At 35.9% G+C, this 19314-nt stretch overlaps 1 protein-coding gene across 1 annotated transcript in view; it reads left to right on the top strand.

The window, feature by feature from the left end:
• The first annotated feature begins 7742 nt into the window (after nucleotides 1–7742).
• Nucleotides 7743–19314, top strand: part of myom3 (myomesin 3) — a 49459-nt gene continuing 37887 nt past the window's right edge. The window contains exons 1-3 of the mRNA XM_060861879.1: nucleotides 7743–7943; nucleotides 13330–13443; nucleotides 18512–18616. Of these exons, the coding sequence (XP_060717862.1) occupies nucleotides 13337–13443; nucleotides 18512–18616 (212 nt within the window). The 5' untranslated portion in view covers nucleotides 7743–7943; nucleotides 13330–13336. The remainder of the gene's footprint in view (nucleotides 7944–13329; nucleotides 13444–18511; nucleotides 18617–19314) is intronic.

Below are 19314 nucleotides of genomic sequence, written 5' to 3'. Positions count from 1 at the left end.
TCTTATTAATTCTTCTGTCTGTTTGTTTGGACCATTTTTAACCACTTCCAACGTTTTGTTTTTTTTTTGGTTTTTTTTAGATTACGTTTCTCAAACTGAACCTTTGGATCTGGTGCAGTTCCTGGAGTAACGTGTTGCGTCAGCAATCATAAAGCGATAAGCAACAATATCTACCGAGTACACACAAAGCATATCAACAATACAATTGCACTTTGCTCTGTGGCTCAGAAGCTGTGTTACAGGGACTATAATAATGTCTTCCTAATTAGTCTACATTACTATAGGATGCGTTTCTTGATATTTGGTTTATTTATATAACACTGACTGAGCTTCATAATGTTAATTCATGATACATTTCCATACAGTTCATTCATTATTTATAAACTTAGCCAAAGTTTTTGGTTTATTTAAATAGCTCGCTCATGATTTATTTACGTCAAACCGATTCATAATTCATTTGTATAATGTTTAATGTAATTTATTTGTTTGTAATGTACCACCAGCACTAAAACTATTCATATTTGCATGCATAAAAATATGCATGATTTCTATGCTCGGTAGTCTTACAGCGTAAAAGCATTCATCCCCAGAGTGCCATTATGACACAGTGATTAGTGTTGGAGTGCCGTCTTAACCCTTTTTACCTGTACGCTGGAGAAATGAATTTTTCAGACATTCTCAATCAGTATAAACAAATGAATTATTTTATCTCCACAAGTCTTATATAAAATGAGCCAGGTCTCTTTTGGCTTTCCGTGTTTGATCTGTGTTTTTCCCTCTGTTGGATAACCTTATGTAGAATTTTAGTTGATTAAGAAATCCAAATGATAGATTTTTATGAATAAACACTTGGGGCATCTCAGAGTGTAGAAATGGATTTGATATCAACATTTGCTTTGAAGATAGAAACATTTGTGAAGACATAAATAAGTGTGGCATAAGACGAGTTAATTGCAATTCATTCATTCATTTTAATTAGTTAAGTATTTTTTTCTATAAATATTTTGCCCCTTGTAGGCTAGGTAAAAACTACAAATATCATAAAGCCCTGGTTTTATTTTCATATGTGCCATTAACCATCACTGTGGAGCGTGACATGATAAAGAAATTCAATCCTAAACATTGACAAGACAAAACAGGAATTCTTTTCTGGGCTCTGGGCAAAAAAGTGTAAATATACGAAAGGCTCATAAATATAAATAAAAAATATGCAAATACATGTAAAGAAAGGAATCAATTCAAATATAAATCCAACTTACACCCAGTCCACCCAGCACACTGCCATGCAACTTTAGAAGAAAATGTCTGAAGCATTTGGCTATGGCACTTTGATCTGAAAATGTCTTATTATTAATGTTTCCTCATTTAATGGTATATGAAAATGATATGTACTGTATATATGCTACATAAATGACAAGGATACAGTATGTATCTGGAAAGATATTCACTCTCACGTAGTGCATCTAACATCACCATTATCAGCTCCAGCTTCACCGTCTAACAGCTCCAGGGATTTCCAACAGAGATCTACTATGGTGAGAAAAAAATAATTTCTTGTACCCACAGAAACCTGGGCTTGAAAGAAGCGAAATCCTTTGAAGCAATTAGATGCCTGTCAAAGGGAGTTTGAGGAACTGGAGTGAAATAAATGGGGGAACAGATCAATTCGTATATCTCATGCAGCTCTTCATCACTTAACCACACTTTTGCCATCTTTTTCCCATAGTGCTTCCCGATGTAACCGGATTTATCATTGACATAAATTGTTGCTCCCAGCTAATGAAGTTTTTGCTCTGATTTCGGTGATTTGGAGAATATTTTAGTCTTATTATTGTCAAGATGTTTTGTTTAATACATTCATAAAAGCAGACTCTTGATTAACTAGGGGTAACGTTTTTCTAGGGGTAAAATAACCAAATTCCTATCAAAATGCTAAACAAAAATTCCTTCACAAAAAAGTTTAGTATCAACACAGTGTCAACAATTATGCCCTGTTTATGTGAATCATCTGCCATGAGCTGTTATTATAGAAATGGAGCATTGATATAAATCTGTGAATTTACTTGTTACTATCTAGCTATTATCTAGCTACTTGCTACAGGCTACTAACCACTATCAGAGCATCTATCAGAGCTGGTGTTGTAGAAAATGAATCAACAGTTTTAATTGACCAGATATTAGAATTCCACCGTTCTATGATTTAAACAGGCTTTATGTTGGTTGTTTTTTATTCAGAGTTTGTCTTGAAAAAATAGCTCATGGCTCAATTGTCTTCAGTTTTACAGGCTTGGAAAAACGACTCATAGATACAGATACATTTTCAGTAAAGGGAAATTACTCTAAAAGCAATTTCAGAAGGTGTGGAAGTTTATGAAAGTATATCAGGGTTAAGCTGAAATCAGCATATTACCCATCAGCCCATGCATGTCAAATGACCCTCCATGTCCCAATCTCTTTCAAGCTTTTCCTATTTCCGTTTGATGAGCATAAGTTCTTGTGTTTTGGTGGCTTTTTGTCATTCTGTTGATGTCATCTCTTGCTTGTTGCTTTGCTTTCCATTCAATAGCGCCAAATAAATCGCGATAAATGGTTATATTACTACAAAACCAAGATACCTCTTTGCGATGCTAAAATGTTGCCAGTTATTACATTTAATTTACAATTTCATTAGACATTACTAAATACCTAAAACTCAATGGACACTTCAAGAATAAAATTAAGCTAGAAGGGGTTCAGCTGATGAAAAATAATACGAAACCTTGCAATATATTTCTATTTGCTCTTTTTCTAGGAGCTTAACTGTACAATTTGATCATCAATCTTAAAAAAGAAACCAAAGCACATACAATTACAGCAATGAACATGTGATTAATTCTTTCCTGCCTGTAAACTGGCTGTAAATGGTTTATCTGGATGTGTATCTGGCATTTTTCTGTCTCATCCTCTGTATTGGAACAGATTTACGGGTATCCAGATAATTAACATGATGCAACGTTACACTCACATACATACACATTATGTATAGACAGATACATTTTGAGGCTTAATGAGACTCCAAGAGTGTACCAGCTTCATTATGATCTTAATAAGCTGCATGTTTTAAAACCTTATACTGTATAAACAGCTCAGGCACAAATTAGTGCATATTTTTGGAAACGTTATTTAGTTTTTGAATTTGTTAAGAGTGAGTTTTTTCAATAAGTGGCACACCATCAATGTGTTATCACGTTAAATATGAAGGTATTGTTATGATTGTTAGTACAGTTATGATTTAAGAAATAGGATTCATTGGTAAATAGACAATAACTCCAGTTCTTATGATTCCCAAGTCACTTCCTGATCAAGTGAACACCTGTATCTTATTTGCACCTGTGCCTCTTTGTTTTGTCCCCTGCTTGTTTATTATATTGTTTGCGTTGTCTAGTTTGCGTCTGCACTTGAACCATTGCCTGTATATCACTTTGAATATTGCCTAGCTTTTTTGTACAACGCCTCGAAGAGGACACAGTGGTTACTTTTATAACAAGATCATATACTGAAGTCACAAATTACTATTTGAAGACCACAAATTAAGTATTTTATGGCTGAGAAACTAAAAATCATGCCCATGAAGTGTGCAAATTGTGTCAACATGTGATGGCGCGTATTTAATGTCTAAAATATGGCCGTCACTTCGATCCAATTTGAGGATTTAATAATTCACTTAATATATCATGGGGTAATGGTAAATATCCACAGTCCAATGCCAGTGACTCCAGTATGTCAACAGTGTAATTGACTAGTAAACCATCCCTTGGTTATAGAAAATATGAGCTCTCTAAGAACACATTAAATAGTGTATCAGATCATGTATAAAATACAATAGATCCTGTAAATTATTTAATGTTCACAAAATAGAGCTTCAGAGCCTCAAGTTTGCCTCGTGTTTTTCATTTAAAAAAATAATTATTATTATAATTAATAATGACAGAGAAGCATTGTCTTAACTCTATACTATCACACTATTTACTTCACCAGGGTGAATTGAACATCAAGGAAGTGTAGGGAATGTAGTGACTAACAGGTAAGATTATCTGCTAAGCAAGCTAATTTGTTGTTTTCCAAATGTCAGTGACAAGAAAATAGCGAGGCAGAAGCTTACAATTAGCATTCCTCCGTTTAGATTTTGTTTGCCAGAAAGAAGAGGTCCAAAGCCTCTTGTTTACAATTTCACTAATTTTTCCACAGCTCAAGAGTTCAAATTGTAAGTAGTGCAAAATAAATTACACACAACCAGAACAAAATTTCTTTTCAAACTTGAATGTCACTACGTACTCATATTTGCTTTTGGCTCATTTGGATTTGGTTTGAATTGTTATTTTTTTCCCTTTATTTGCCACTGTGATGACACACAATGTGTGTGTGTGTGTGTGTGTGTGTGTGTGTGTGTGTGTGTGTGTGTGTGTGTGATTAGTAATTTGTCTATTTGATGGTGTTTTCACAGTTCAATACAAATGCGCTGCTTTGGGCTGTTTGTTGTGTTACTGACTGGGTTTTCATTACTAATCAAATTCAATAACAGGCAAGTTACACAACAACTTTTTATGTGCACTCCTTGTGAAAAACCTGAATATGATAATCATCTACTTGAATTATATGCAGAAGGCCTCAGGTATGTTGTTTCAATTTATATTTATCCTTTTCCGTATTTAATATATATTTAATTATACATTAGTTAGTTCCAGTCCACTAATCTGATTTTGGATGATCAGCGTACCAAGAGTACTCATAAGCACTAGGTGTATCATTACTATCGTCTTGTCTGTGTTCCACTCCCTAGTTTAAAATGGTTCCTACAGTAGTGTTAGTGACATCATCAGAGGAACATCATTGCATATGATGCTAAAATACGAAAGATGAAGATGTAACACAATGTAGGATGACAATTTCCATGGACGCATGTACAAATCAACGTGAGCTAGCTAGCTTGTTGACGTGCTGTAAAGTTTTCTCTAGCAGAGCAAAAGAAACTGAATATTTGGACATACGGTGTCTGAAATATGTCACTTGTTCATTATGACTTCTTTGAGCAATATCACCCTCGCAATGTGTGTTCTAATGAATATTATTACAGCTGCGATTGTCTATTATGATTCATCATCGTTATTCTCGTGCAATATATTACTTAGGTAGGCTTTGTGAACGTGTATATTGGAGGAACACGTATTCGTTCTGTGTTAAATCTATACTTCAACAAAGTGTGTTGAAAACAATGCGCTAAATTAGTTTATAATGAAATGATTTTTGAAACTTTTTCATTAGAACCGAATCACATTAGATTTATAATAATTATCTCTAGAGAATGTGAGTGCAATCAATTTCCACCCAGTTGCTTTAAAAAAAACGTAACAGCTGTGCCAACATTTCCTTAAATAAATAAAATTGTCAGATCCAATACCAAACACAATGGCAACCAATTACTGCCAATAAACATTAGTACTAACATATTTCTATATTCAGAAAATTGTTTTGCTATTGAATTTATTACCAGATTAATTACAAAGCTGCACACTTATACTGTACACTGTATGACTCCATATACATATTTTCCATGCATAATTTGTGTTGATCATCCTCCAAGAAATTTATCTGGAATTTGTGAGTGCAGCACCAGCACAGCCTGAAGGTTTGCATTCGGTGGAGTGTATTAGCACACAAGCTGTGACAGTAATTTGTAAAAATAGACACTTGAAGTAGCTTTGTCCCAACAACAGTGGCTGAGTTATTCTTAGTCTGAATGTGGTGAACGATATATGAGAACAAAAAAAAAAATCCTGGCACCTCCACTGCATTGTTTACAGGGCCAGGTGTGGTCAGTAAAGACTTATAAATAACACACACTCACACACATGGCCTTGTCTGGTGTGATGCTGTTTTTATATCCAAATCGGCTCTGAACGCTGAAGCTTAATAAGACAGTGCGGAGCTGCAGCTCCTTAATAAACCCTTCAAATGATTAACGGCTCCTTTAAATGAAGAGAACGGGATTGTAGGAAAGAGTCCACAGAGAGATAAATAAAGTATATTTTTAAGATACTTAGGCCCCCTTAAAATAATTATTTAAATTGTTTATCACATCATAGTTTTATTGTTAGCATATACAAGTGCATTCGAGAGAGGGAAAAAAAGCTTTATCCAGCCCCCTAAAGGATTAATTTTTCCCCTATAGAGGAAAACGCAAAGTTTTATATAGGACAAAAAGTTTCCTATTCAGAGAAGTAACACTTGTGAAAAACTATTGAACATCTTTTACTCAGAGAGTGTAGTCCAGCGGTGTCCAATCCTATCCACAAAGGGCCGGTGTGGGTGCAGGTTTTCATTCCAACCAAGCAGAAGCCACACCTGATTCCACCTGTTTAATCAGTTGTTTTTAGTAGACTCTGGTGTGGCTTCTGCTTGGTTGGAATGAAAACCTGCACCCACACCGGCCCTTTCCGGATAGGATCGAACACCGCAATGCTACTTGGTGGATTTTAGGACGGTTCACACACATATATTAGGTTCACACTAACTACATTCTACAGTCACACCATTGATAAAATTTGCCACTGAGGTACAATCATTTATAAAACTTTAACAAAAACTACATGGCATAGCTGCCAACTGTAGTGGCGGCCATTTTGAATTCAGAATCACTTCATTACATATTTAGAATTGGCTTTAAAATACTTATTTTTAATTAGTACAGCGGAACCTCAGCATATTAACTCCCTCCCTTACGAATTTTCACCTGAAGAATTTTGCAAGAAATTTGCATCAGCAAACGAATGAAGTTTCTATAATCTGAAGATAATCCGCATTTAAGTTAAATTCTATGGGAAAATTAGTTTCGCGATACAAATTTTCACCTTAAGAACGAATTAAATTCATATGATAAGGTTGCACTGTACCTTAAATAATAATGAACATCTGATATTTCAACTCAATTTCTATGCTAGTAATTCGGAACGATCCTCGTTATCACCGTTAACATGTACAGTAGCACCAGGGCAAAGCTAATAAAAGGGACATCAAAAATGCTACATCTAAAAAAGTGAGTACTTCTTCACTATTAGCATCCTGCTAACTGCATTCTGAAGCAATCACATGCTTCAGATTGTTGTTAACAAATATCAAATTCATTATAAATATATATAAGCCACTCTGAAAAATGACATTGCTCAGATGATAGCGGTAGGAGCAACCATTTTGAATCGCTTATGTTAGCAATTTTTCAGTATTTATTTACAGTTTCATTATTTATTTTATTTCTTTAGATTTTTACGTCAAGTCCTTTGTACTTAACGAGGTTACTTAGCCAGGTAAGCGTCTGAAGATATCCGAATGCAGTTTTTATGTATAAGTGGAAATCTGATATATGGACATTAGGGCAGAAAACATGATTTAGCTGTAAGCTACATCTGAGGAAAAGAAACGATTGACTAAATCTAGACAGGAAAACTCGAACATTATTCATCACACACCATATGCTACGCAGCATAATCCTTTCTTAATCCCGATGCACAACTGTATCGCTAGTCAGACAGACCCTGAGCTGGTGTTGGCTTTAAATCCCCGGTGCTTTCAGAAGTCCTCACTGTATTGTCCCATTGTGTCATCTGTAAGTATATACGGATGGGTTGAATTGACCAGTGTGTGTTAGACCTTGGTCTATATTTACTACCATGAGGTGAAGGCTGCTTTGTTCAGACTGCATTCTGCCAGTGAAGGACACTGTCTGTCTAGGGGGTCACCCTCTTTCCGTCCTTCTCAGATACACACATACACACACACACATATTTGCACAGGGTGATACAGGAACAGAGAGAGAGAGATTTGAGGAAAAAAACCTGGAAGTAAAATAGAGGAGAAAACGAAGGACGTATTGCGGATCTTATAGTCCTGCAGATTTGCTTCTGACAAACGTGAGTTACATTTCAATTAGTCCTTCTCCTTCCCAGACATGTCGTACTGTATGAGTGACCCTGAAATTATTAACCTCCTGTAATGACAGACATGAACATATATATTGCTTGTCTTTACTAATTGGTGCAAACTTTGTCATTGTTTTATTACAGAAAATGATTTTTGTCTTACAATCAATTCTTAAATAAAACAATCAATAAAACAGTAAATAAGCTAAATAAATCTTGTAATATTATTTATTTCTTTTTAAAAAAAATAAAACTACAGGTTTTTATCACAAAACAAATTTGAAAACTAAATAAAAGGTCACATTCGGAAAATATGATAACAGGAAAGCAAGCTTCTTCAAACAAAGGTGATCCCATCAAAAACGGAAAAAATGTCAAACAAGCAATGGGATGTGGCTGGATTTACATCAATTACATATAAATAAAGATATAAGAAAAGTACCAGAGACCAAAAAATGGAATTGTGTCCATGTTCAGCATTGAATCTCCAACAAAGCCAACAGAGTCCTAACTCATTTTAGATCAAACTTGTGTCTAATAAGTTGATTGAACACCAGTGTTCCGGTAAAAAGCATTAAAACTGTCAGTTTAAATTCTCACATATAAGATAACACTATTCTGAAGTCAATGTGATAATATTACGTATGTTTAACAGAATAAATCAGAAATAAATAATCGATCACAGATGGTTTGATGCAGCCTGATGTAAAGCAGAGTTACTGTTGATTATTTTTCCAGTCTTATTCCTCTTGTACTTTTGTCAATTCTTTCATTTATCATGACATTTTAAATTTTCCATCTACTTCTAGTTACATAAACAGCTATTCCATTACCAGCCTAGATGTTTTTCTTTCTCTTCCAGTGAATAAGATTTTAAAAAAGGCAGAAAACATACTCACAAGTTTACCTCTGAAATGCTGACACTGGAGACTCTTTCCAAAAATACAAAATTAAAAAAAAACAATTACACTACAAATTTTTTTAAACCTTAATATCTTTAACATACGAGTCATTCTGTTAGCTGTTACTCAAGAAATGTATGTATTAGTCTGTAAACTTTTATATAAAACTGTAAGTTGCCTTGCATTTGAAAATCTTTCAAATTGAATCAACAGATTCTGACCAATCAGATTTGAGAATTAACAGCACTGCGGTATCCTATGAGACATTTTATCTTGCCTAGCATAACAACAATCGTTCATGGTAGTCTGTTGATATGAGAGGCTAAAGGTTGGAAATTAGGCAAATTAATTGGTCACTGATATCCAAAGTTATCCAAAGATTTTTTTTTTCAATTAAAATCTCTCTTAATCTCAACAAAGATCAGAATAATCTAAGAGACTCCACACAGCATATGATTCAAGTCCATGTCTCGATATCTCTAGCTTTACAAAACAAATTATGCCTTTTTCTTTCTGAAGTAGCTTATTTTTCAGAACTTCAGTCATAAATCTTCCACTAAAACAGGGCTGAATTATCCCTGTTTCTTCTAGCGTTGTGTATACTCATTTCCTCGTTCCTGTCCCTGTAGTCACACAGCGTTAGCACACTCGATTGGACAATATAAAGAAAGCCAATAGGACACTAGAAAGGGGGGGGACACAATGCACTCTTTATGTGATCGTAAGACAGGTGGTGGCTGCAAGCTCACTGTAAATGAAGTCATCTTTCAAAAGTGGCCTAGTTCTGCTGGGTGTATGCATGTGTGTATGTATGTGTGTGTTTTTCCCAAGTGCCTCATGTGATTAATGATTGTGAGAGCACAGTGGGCAGCACTGCAGACCCGGACTAATGAAGTATTATTCACTCAACAGGCCACAAAGGGGTGTTTAAGGGGAGTTTTTATCTCTCTGGCTCCTAGGACTCTCTCTTTTCTCTTTCACATACCTCGTAATAGTTGCTGATACGGAAATACTAGCAGTTTAAACCTTCTGGGGGCTTTGTTGAGGGCTCAAAATCTTGCTTGTAAGTCACTCATATCTGTCATAAATATGAACAACAGAATGAACAACAGTCGACCCAGACTCCAACCCTGGAGGACACCAAAAATCAAACCAAACAAGAAGGCATTTTAACTGAACAGGTGTTGATATAAAATTAATCAGAACTCTGCTTGTTTTCAGTGTGATATGTTTGTTTTTACAGCTTTACCTCTGCAAAGAATTTGAGATAACACCTTTAAATTTTAAAGTATTTAAAGAAAAAGCACTTGGGGCGTCTCAGAGAGCAGAAATTGGTTTGATATCACCATTTACTTAGAAGATCTAGTTTTTGTTTCTTTGGAACTTTTCTATGAATTCATTGCCCATAGTAGGCTAGAGTAAAACAGAAATCCTCATTATAAACTACAAATGCATAAAGCCCAAGGTGTCTAATTTTATATGAGCTTCATATCATATAATCACCACTGTGAAGTGGGACATGACAAAGACGTTTAATGCTGAACATGGACACAAGAAAACAGACACAGATTTCCATTCTGAGAAAAAGGTGTTAAAAAGAGGCCTCTTATTCTAACAAGCCTCGATTTGGTATTCGTGATCATACTGTGTGACCTTCAAAGAAGTTGTCTCCTGTTAATTGTTGAGTTCTTATTTACTTTCACTTGAGTTCTTGTTCGTTCCGACTTTGGAAGGTCGACTCATGACTGTGCCTTCGTTTCTACTTTCCCTTTCTCTCTTCTTTCCTCTAACCTTGTATGAGAGCCCCTGCATATATACTCCCTGCAAAATCATTAAAGAAGAGAGATTCTGATTCAACTTTTTGTCTGTGTTTTGGGTGTCTCTCTGAGTTCCTGATTCATCCTCATCTGAGCAAATTTCTAACAAAGTATTAAAATAACCTCCTAAAAATTAATTTTATTTTATATTTAAAGACTTATTTCAGTACATCACGTTGTCCTTTTTTTTATATTTATTCATTTTAAATAAAGTCTGCCAATGTTCTAATTACCCAGTTACCCAAAAGCTAGCCTCAGTGGACCAAATACTACAATGTTGTAAGAATGTTAATTAAAAAAAATAAAAATAACATTAAATGTTCTCAGAACCAGGAAAACATTTAAAAAATAAGTCTTCACACAAAATGTACATAAAAAAAAATTATTGACTTGACGACTTAACATTGCTAGCGTATGATGTTTACGTGGACAATTCTGCATTTCTGCATTTAACACTAAACAACATTGCCAGTGAATTTAATAATTGCTTCCACATTTAACAATGTAGATTCTTTGGGGTCCTTATTTATAATCTTACAACAAATCGTTTTCCTATGAGAATTTGTTTTTTGGAAGCTAATTCTGCTAAGTACTTGCATTTTAAGCTAAGCGTTACAACAATACTGTACCAATCATTTAAAGGGAAAAAAAGGGTAATAAAAATATTGTATCCAGGTTTGTTATTAAAACAGGGATAGCACCGCCTTCGCCTTGTAGTCCACACGAAAACTAAATCCCTGAAATATATCCTGAATCTTTATTTTTATCATGTTAGCCTCTGCTGGCACACAGCCAATACTAGATGCTGATGTCTGAATTTTCAGGAGGGTGAAAAACATTTCCCATTTCAGCCTCAGCTGCTTTCTGTAATTGATTATGTTTACCTAGCACATTGTTGGGTCATGACAATGCCATGCTGATTCCCAATAGCATTAACGCTACAGCATCCCTGTCAAAACAAAATGTTTAAACCCCCCAAATTCTCCAGCAAAATCTCTGCAAACAAATTACTGTGAGTAGCTATAAACCCGAGATGTTTAATCATCCTGTGTTCGTGGAGAACGAGATCAGCGCCGCATGTGTAGCATTAACTCAGCTTTGGAGCATGCGTTAAACTTCACTTGAACCCTTTGTCCTCTAGAGCCGTGCAATTATCCACACTTTATGAGCATGACAAGAGGTTTGATCTTATAAAAAAAAAAAAAATGGAAAATTTTCAAATTAAGTTATAAAACAAAGGTATCAATTAGAAAAGAATGATGCCATCAACTACAATTTAATCATAAAAAAAAAATCATCTTAAAAATATTTCAGTTCTCTGCCTGATCACATAATTAGCAGTAGCATCTTAATGGATGAACATTGTGAGAACGGATATCAGGAACATTTTCACAAAGGAGCACGATGCTCCTAGCAAATAAGGTGAAATTGCGGTTTATGAGCATTTGATTGCTTCCACTTCCTGTTCTGTCTACTTCAGGTTTAAAAATAAGCTTCACTATGCTCTGTGTCTCTACTAACACAGTATAAGCGGCACAACAGCTACTGGCTAATAACTAAATCATCTTTGTCTACTAACTAATTCTTGCTAATAGCTTTGACAGGTGTTAAAAAAAAGTGATAGATATAAAAGCAGTATTTAAGATTAAGTGGAAACCAAAACGCTGTGCTAAAATGATGTATATGTGGAAAAAGTAAAAATGCTAGCTTGAGCATGCTGCTAGTTGGAATTATGATCGCTTTAAAAAAAGATATAGTAAAATTATAGAAATCATTTACTTGAGCAGATGCCAATCTGAACTTTTGGCAAAAGTACAACAGAATATGTACACACACACACACACACACACACACACACACACACACACACACACACACACACACTGTACTGTACACTCGCTGAACACAGGAACACCTGTTCAACCTATTAATAGTATCAGCTGGTCTTCTTCCAATCTTCATCTGTCCAGTTACAATAAGTAATATGGGACCTGGATGGCAGGAGCAGAACCTTACTCGATCTTCTGCTCTTGTTGCGCATCCACAGCAAAGTTGTGTATTCTTGATTCTTGCATTCTTGTGCATTCAAAGTTGATGCTTTTCTGCTTATTTCGGTTGTATAAGGTGTTTATTTGAGTTCCTGCCAGTTTGAACAAGTCTGGACATTCTCCTCTGATCTCGCTCATCAGACACCAAACAGACTGGATGTTTTTAGTTTTTCACACCATAACCATTATGTAAACCTTATAGACCGCTGTGTGTGAAAATCCCAGGAGTTTCTGAAATATTTAAACCAGCCTGTTTTCTCCCATTCTGATTGATGATGTGAAAATTTCAAAGCTGAATATACTTACATGAATGGCCAGGTGTAAAGGGGAAGGAAGCAGTGGTTAAGTTCAAATCACAACATTACCAAGCTGCCACTCTTGAGCACTTGAGCAAGGCACTTGAACCTCAAGGGCATTTGCCACATGTCATAAATGTCCAGTTGTTTATATTAAATTGGCATTTAAGCGTATAATAATAATAACAATCTGATTATCATGAAGTCTCACTAAGTTAATGAGGATTTTGATTGAGGAAGGTGGTGCGAATGGTAATTATGCTAGCAGTGATAGTAACCAACACAATTTATTTAGCTGTTCTTCACTTTTACAGGTTTAACATGGCGACTAAAATGGTGACATACCGGTGCCAGGAGGAGGAAAAGGCGCAGATGTCTCAGAGCATGGAGCTGTCCTCACAGATCAAAAAGAAAAAATTTAAATCAAGGTATTCTTCATCATCATCACAAGATAAAGCATCACAACTTTGTCACAGATCCTGTGTGTCTTATAGGCTGTTCTGTGTCACATGACTTATCTGGATATGTTCTTTTTTCAGGGGCCAACTTTGTTTTAATAGCAATTTGCCACAAAATACCAAAAAAAAAGTTACACAGGACCGTGGTGCAGGCTTGATTCTGGGATGTACCACATTTACCGATGAGCACTTGAATTAGAGTGCAGAGTTATAAGCTTTACAAACACATGCACAGGATGGATACGGCGTGTACGTATTCATAGGTGGCATCTGTTTTATCGGAGAACGAGTAGCCAGGATGAAGTTCTATTGGACGTGTGATTAGGTTATTTAAGTCAACATTGTAAAACGTTAGGATTTGTTTACACAGTCATGTTTCACTTCAACAATAATGTCATTAGATAGTTGCTTCATAGCCAACTCATCATTCATGGAGTCAGGATATCATTGCACTCATCTGTTCATAGGAATAACAAACATGTTACAGTTTCAAAGCCACACAATAACACACTTCAAAAACACATGATACCTGCTATTGTTCAAAGCAACGTGCTTCCTCTCTAAAGTAAGATTGGGCTTTCAGAGTGGATAATAAACCGACCTAGCAATCTGTAGAGTCTCTTACATCTGCTCTATTTACACTACAATCTCACGTTACAAAACCAAGCCTCGAGAACTTCCTCTTTTTTCCCCATTTTTCTGCCTACCTCAACTTCTCTGTGCTTCTAAGCCGAGTGTATGGACTTCTGCTTTTCTGCTCACCTGTTCCTCTGTTGCTATAGAGTCGATATCATGCCACAGGCCAAGTTTTCACTAAGTTCATAACCGTATCCATAATAACAAGCAAAAACAAGTTGAGAGGGGAAGGTGGTTCCTTCTTCATTATCTTTGACAAGCTGTGTTTTGTGTAAAACGGACACGTCTACGTGTGTTCTACCCCACGTACAGTACAGTATGTTGTCTTTTATGAATCTGTTTGTTTGTAATTAGCAGTACGAGATTAGACGGTTTAACACTGTGTAATATTAAGATTCTGATTCTTCAAATTCTGTGACCGACTGTGTGATAAAACGTGTCCTCCATGTCTTCATTCAATTATGAGGAAGGTCATGTAATGATAGAGCTCTGCTAAAGAAGATTACTATGTTCCACCTATGTCATAAATCTGTCTGTTCTTGGGGTCACATAAATAAGGACATCTTTTTATTTGCATATTTTTCTCTATGTTTAAATTTCACCAATACCACTGCTGGATTTGTAAACCTCTTGTGAGTTTTACATCATCTTATGCCTTCCTTGTGTTGATGGCTTTTAGACAAAAATTATGAAATATCACCATCACTGATTTGGTGGATGATGTTTACTTCAGTAATATTGCAAGCTTTCCAAGGCAGCAATGCAGCCCCAAACCATAAAGTTTCTCTGTTGTTAATGAAGGAACCGACAAAAATGCTGCTCCAAAACAAACAAAATAGAGAAAATGCTGCAGGTTTGCAAAAGACCAACTAGATCATTAACAAAGCATCTGGAACATTATTCTGTGCACTGTTAAGACAAAAGATAAAAGTCATTTTTACCACAATGCTACACCTGGAAGAAAAACGCCCTCGACATCAATAACAAATCTTCCCCGTAAGTATTACGTTTTTTGGGTCTGCGGTGTATAGAACAAATAATTGAGCGAACAATGAATTCAACATTATATCAGTTTTATAGATGATATGTGAAATAGATTTAGCAGACACCCTTTTCCAGAGCGACCTAGATTTTGATCTCATTTTATACAACTATTAATCCATTACCAATTGGATGGTTGTGAGTTTGAATCCCAGGTCCACCAATATATCACTGCTGGGCCCCTGAACAGGTCCCTCTATTGCTCAGTTGTATAAAATGAGATCAAAATCTAAGGCGCTCTGGAAAAGGGCGTCTGCTAAATCTATTTCACATATCATCTATAAAACTGATATAATGTTCAATTCATTGTTAGCTCAATTATTTGTTCCCAAAAAAACATAATACTCCCACCAACATGCCTTACGGGGAAGATTTGTTATTGATGTCCAGGGTGTTTTTCTTCCAGGTGTAGCATTGTGGTAAAAATTACTTTTATATTTTGACCTGGAATTCAAACTCACAACCATCAAATTAGTAATCTGTTACCTTAACCGCTAGGCTACTTCATCCACACAAATAGATGTAAGTACGTCAGCAAAAAAAAGTTAAATGCCACGTGTCACAGGTGAGACGATGTGATGTGACCTTAAGAGGACGGTCCATGCAAGAAGTCCTAGACATTTTAATGAAATACAAAACTTTTATAAAGAAATAGTCCAAAATTTCTCTTTCCTGCAGTCCAAATCTGATCAGCTGCTACAAGTTATTACAAGTTCACATATTTCTTCCAGCCTGTACTGTGACTGATAAGTCTTTGTGATTAATTGAATAGATATAGTGAAAGTAAAATAATTTATTAGTGTGAGAGGATCGTCTGTGTCTGATATTATGACTTGAATGTAGTCCAAGGATTCATATTCAGTAATGTTCAAGCTCTGTTTGTAGGTTTTGGTGTTACACGCAAGACAATGACCTTTAACGTGCGTGTGTGTGTGTGTTTGTGTGTGTGTGTGTGTGTTGTGTGACTGTGTCAGATGTCCTTCTGAGCTAAGCTTGTTAATTTGAGTGTTTCTCATGTGACTCAGGGGTAGTAGACTGGCATCTGATAATCAGAAACTCTGGCCTTATTACTGTGTGGAGCTTCAGACTTTTAATTCAAATAATAATACTACTACTACTACTAATAATAATAATAATAATAATAATAATAATAATAATAATAATAATAATAATAATAATAACAAGAAGAAGAAGAAGAAGAAGAAAAAGAAGAAGAAACAGAAAACATTCCATAAACACATTTATCCTTTATCCTAGGATCTATCTACTGTATCTATCTGTCTATCTATCTGTCTGTCTATCTGTCTGTCTCTTTGTCTCTCTATATGTCTGTCTATCAGTCTACTATGTCTGTAAATCTCTATCTATCTATCTATCTATCTATCTATCTATCTATCTATCTATCTATCTATCTATCTATCTTCATATTCTCCAGATGTCTGTCAATCTTCCTTTCTTTCTATTTCCCTATCTACCGTTCTCTTTCTCTTCTGTCTTACTCCATCTAATTTGAGTCTGTCTCTCTTACTCTCTTTCTATCTTTCTTGCTTACTTGTTCTCTCTCTGTTTGTCTTTCTGTTTGTGTCTTTATCTCTCGGTCTTGTCTCTTACTATCTCTCTCTCTCTCTCACACACACCCCATGTGTTCTACCTCAGGGCACATTAATATGGCTGGAGCATGCCCAGTGCCTCAGCCATAAGCTTTTGTAACAACAGCATGAAGATGAATTACTTGATTAATTACAGAAGAAGAAGCGTTCTGCCTGCTCTCTGCGTTTCAGACCACGTAACTGGTTTACACACCTTCAGATTTCATTAAGAATGCTTTCAGTCTTTTAGGCAACAGCAATAAAACCTCAAAGCTCTGGTGTAATCGTCAGTAAGAGTTCACTTTAACGTTGCACGTCGACGAGAAGATCCCAGCTCCCTCTCCTGGAACGAAGTGGAATATTCTGAGCCAGGCCTGCAGGGAGAACCAACACGAATAGAACTTATTTAATGAGATGAGTCTATTTAAGTAAGTCTATTCTATTCAGGTTAGTTCTCTCTGAGGGTACAAAGCCAAATCATGACAAACGTGGCCCAGATTTTACTAATGATGTTGCTGAAGGCTTTGTTGATTCAGCTCTTCCGAGAACACTTGAATGTCGATACTGAAACTCCTTAATCCAAATGAGTGTTTGTGTGTGTATATATACATATATATATATATGTATATATACACACTCACCGGCCACTTTATTAGGTACACCTTACTAGTACCGGTGTGGTCTTCTGCTGCTGTAGCCCATCTGCCTCAAGGTTCGACGTGTTGTGCGTTCAGAGATGCTCTTCTGCATACCTCGGTTGTAACGAGTGGTTATTTGAGTTACTGTTGTCTTTCTATCAGCTCGAACCAGTCTGGCCATTCTCCTCTGACCTCTGGCATCAACAAGGCATTTGCGCCCACAGAACTGCCGCTCACTGGATATTTTCTCTTTTTCGGACCATTCTCTGTAAAGCCTAGAGATGGTTGTGCGTGAAAATCCCAGTAGATCAGCAGTTTCTGAAATACTCAGACCAGCCCGTCTGGCACCAACAACCATGCCACGTTCAAAGTCACTTAAATCACCTTTCTTCTCCATTCTGACGCTCGGTTTGAACTGCAGCAGATCGTCTTGACCATGTCTACATGCCTAAATGCATTGAGTTGCTGCCATGTGATTGGCTGATTAGAAATTTGCGTTAACAAGCAGTTGGACAGGTGTACCTAATAAAGTGGCCGGTGAGTGTATACTGTATGTCTGTGTATCTGCTTTTGTACATCTATCTGTATGCTTTTTTGCTGTGCTGTTATTTGTACGAGGTGATCGATGCTGGGTGCAGTTACACTTTCTGCCCTGCAGCAGGTACCAAATGACAGAAGCACATTGCTGCTACTCAAGAAAAAAATTAACCTCCATCAGTAGCTCATTATTACAGGATAAACGTTTTGGGATTACGAGAAGATTTTCATTAATAGTATTAGAAAATCTCAGGATTATTAGAAAATCATCTCAGCATTCTGAGAGAAAAAAACTACTTATTAAAAGATATTGTGTGATTTCATTGTCTTTTAATTTTGAGACATTATTACATTTTTAATTGTGCAATGATGCATTATTATGTGAAATATATAAAGCCTTCCATTTCAGTTTTAGAGTTATGCTTTGTAAACTGTCCGTTAGAAAAATCTGCTTTTCTCTCTCAAGGGTTTCATAGAACCTGGAGTCTCTGGATGGGGAACACCATGGACAGGGTACCAGTCTATTACAGGGCACAACAGCACACACTCAGGAGCTCCTTTCTGTTTATTATTTTGTTTTGTTTTATTGTCTCCTAGTGATGAAGAGGCCTCCCTGTCTGAGTTTTATCCCATCATCTCCGGGGACATCATGTCTGTCAAAGAGATTCTGACGGAGCCAAAGTTCCCACGGCACAGGACATGGTACTGTTACACCTCAACACACTGAGATATCCAAAACAATGCAAAAGTTACATTCATTCCATTAACATTACTCTGTTGAACAGCATCCAAATATGCTGTTCTTGTTGTTCTGCCTAATGGCAAATTTTTATTTAATTTCTACCGTCTCTTTGGCACGGTGCTTCCGATTTCTTCGACATGATTAGATCAGGTGGTGTCGGTTAATTTACTCAAAACAGCAGCTCTGACAATATTCCAACTGTAAGCCAAATCACAGGTTTGTATTAACCAGTGCATTCGAATTCATTAATAGTAGGTTACCCTATAATGAATAAAGAATCTGTTCAATAAAGAATCCCATCTGTTACAATTTGATTATTCATGCTTAACTTCATATTATTTATTATTCTAGAATAGCTAATTGGCACAAGCAGAGAAACGCATTTAATGTGCAGGATCTAAACTTTTACTCGACCCCATATTTTTTCGTACACAATAAAGAAAATGAAAAACCTTATATGTCTCATTCATTACCAAATTTCCATCAAATATATGAAAATATATACTCAAAGACAATTCCTGTCTGCTGTTATGTCATTTAAAAGAAAGCAAAATGAAATAAACGGAAATATTTCTAACTGAAATACTTCAGTTAGAGCAAAAACACAAGCCAAAGGATCACTGACTGATTTGATCCTATTATAATCCATATCATTCAG

The sequence above is a fragment of the Tachysurus vachellii genome, chromosome 25, assembly GCF_030014155.1.
Source record: "Tachysurus vachellii isolate PV-2020 chromosome 25, HZAU_Pvac_v1, whole genome shotgun sequence".
In the NCBI taxonomy this organism is placed as follows: domain Eukaryota; kingdom Metazoa; phylum Chordata; class Actinopteri; order Siluriformes; family Bagridae; genus Tachysurus; species Tachysurus vachellii.
The sequence above is the reverse complement of the archived record's forward strand: the minus strand, read 5'-3'. Positions and strand labels throughout refer to the sequence as shown.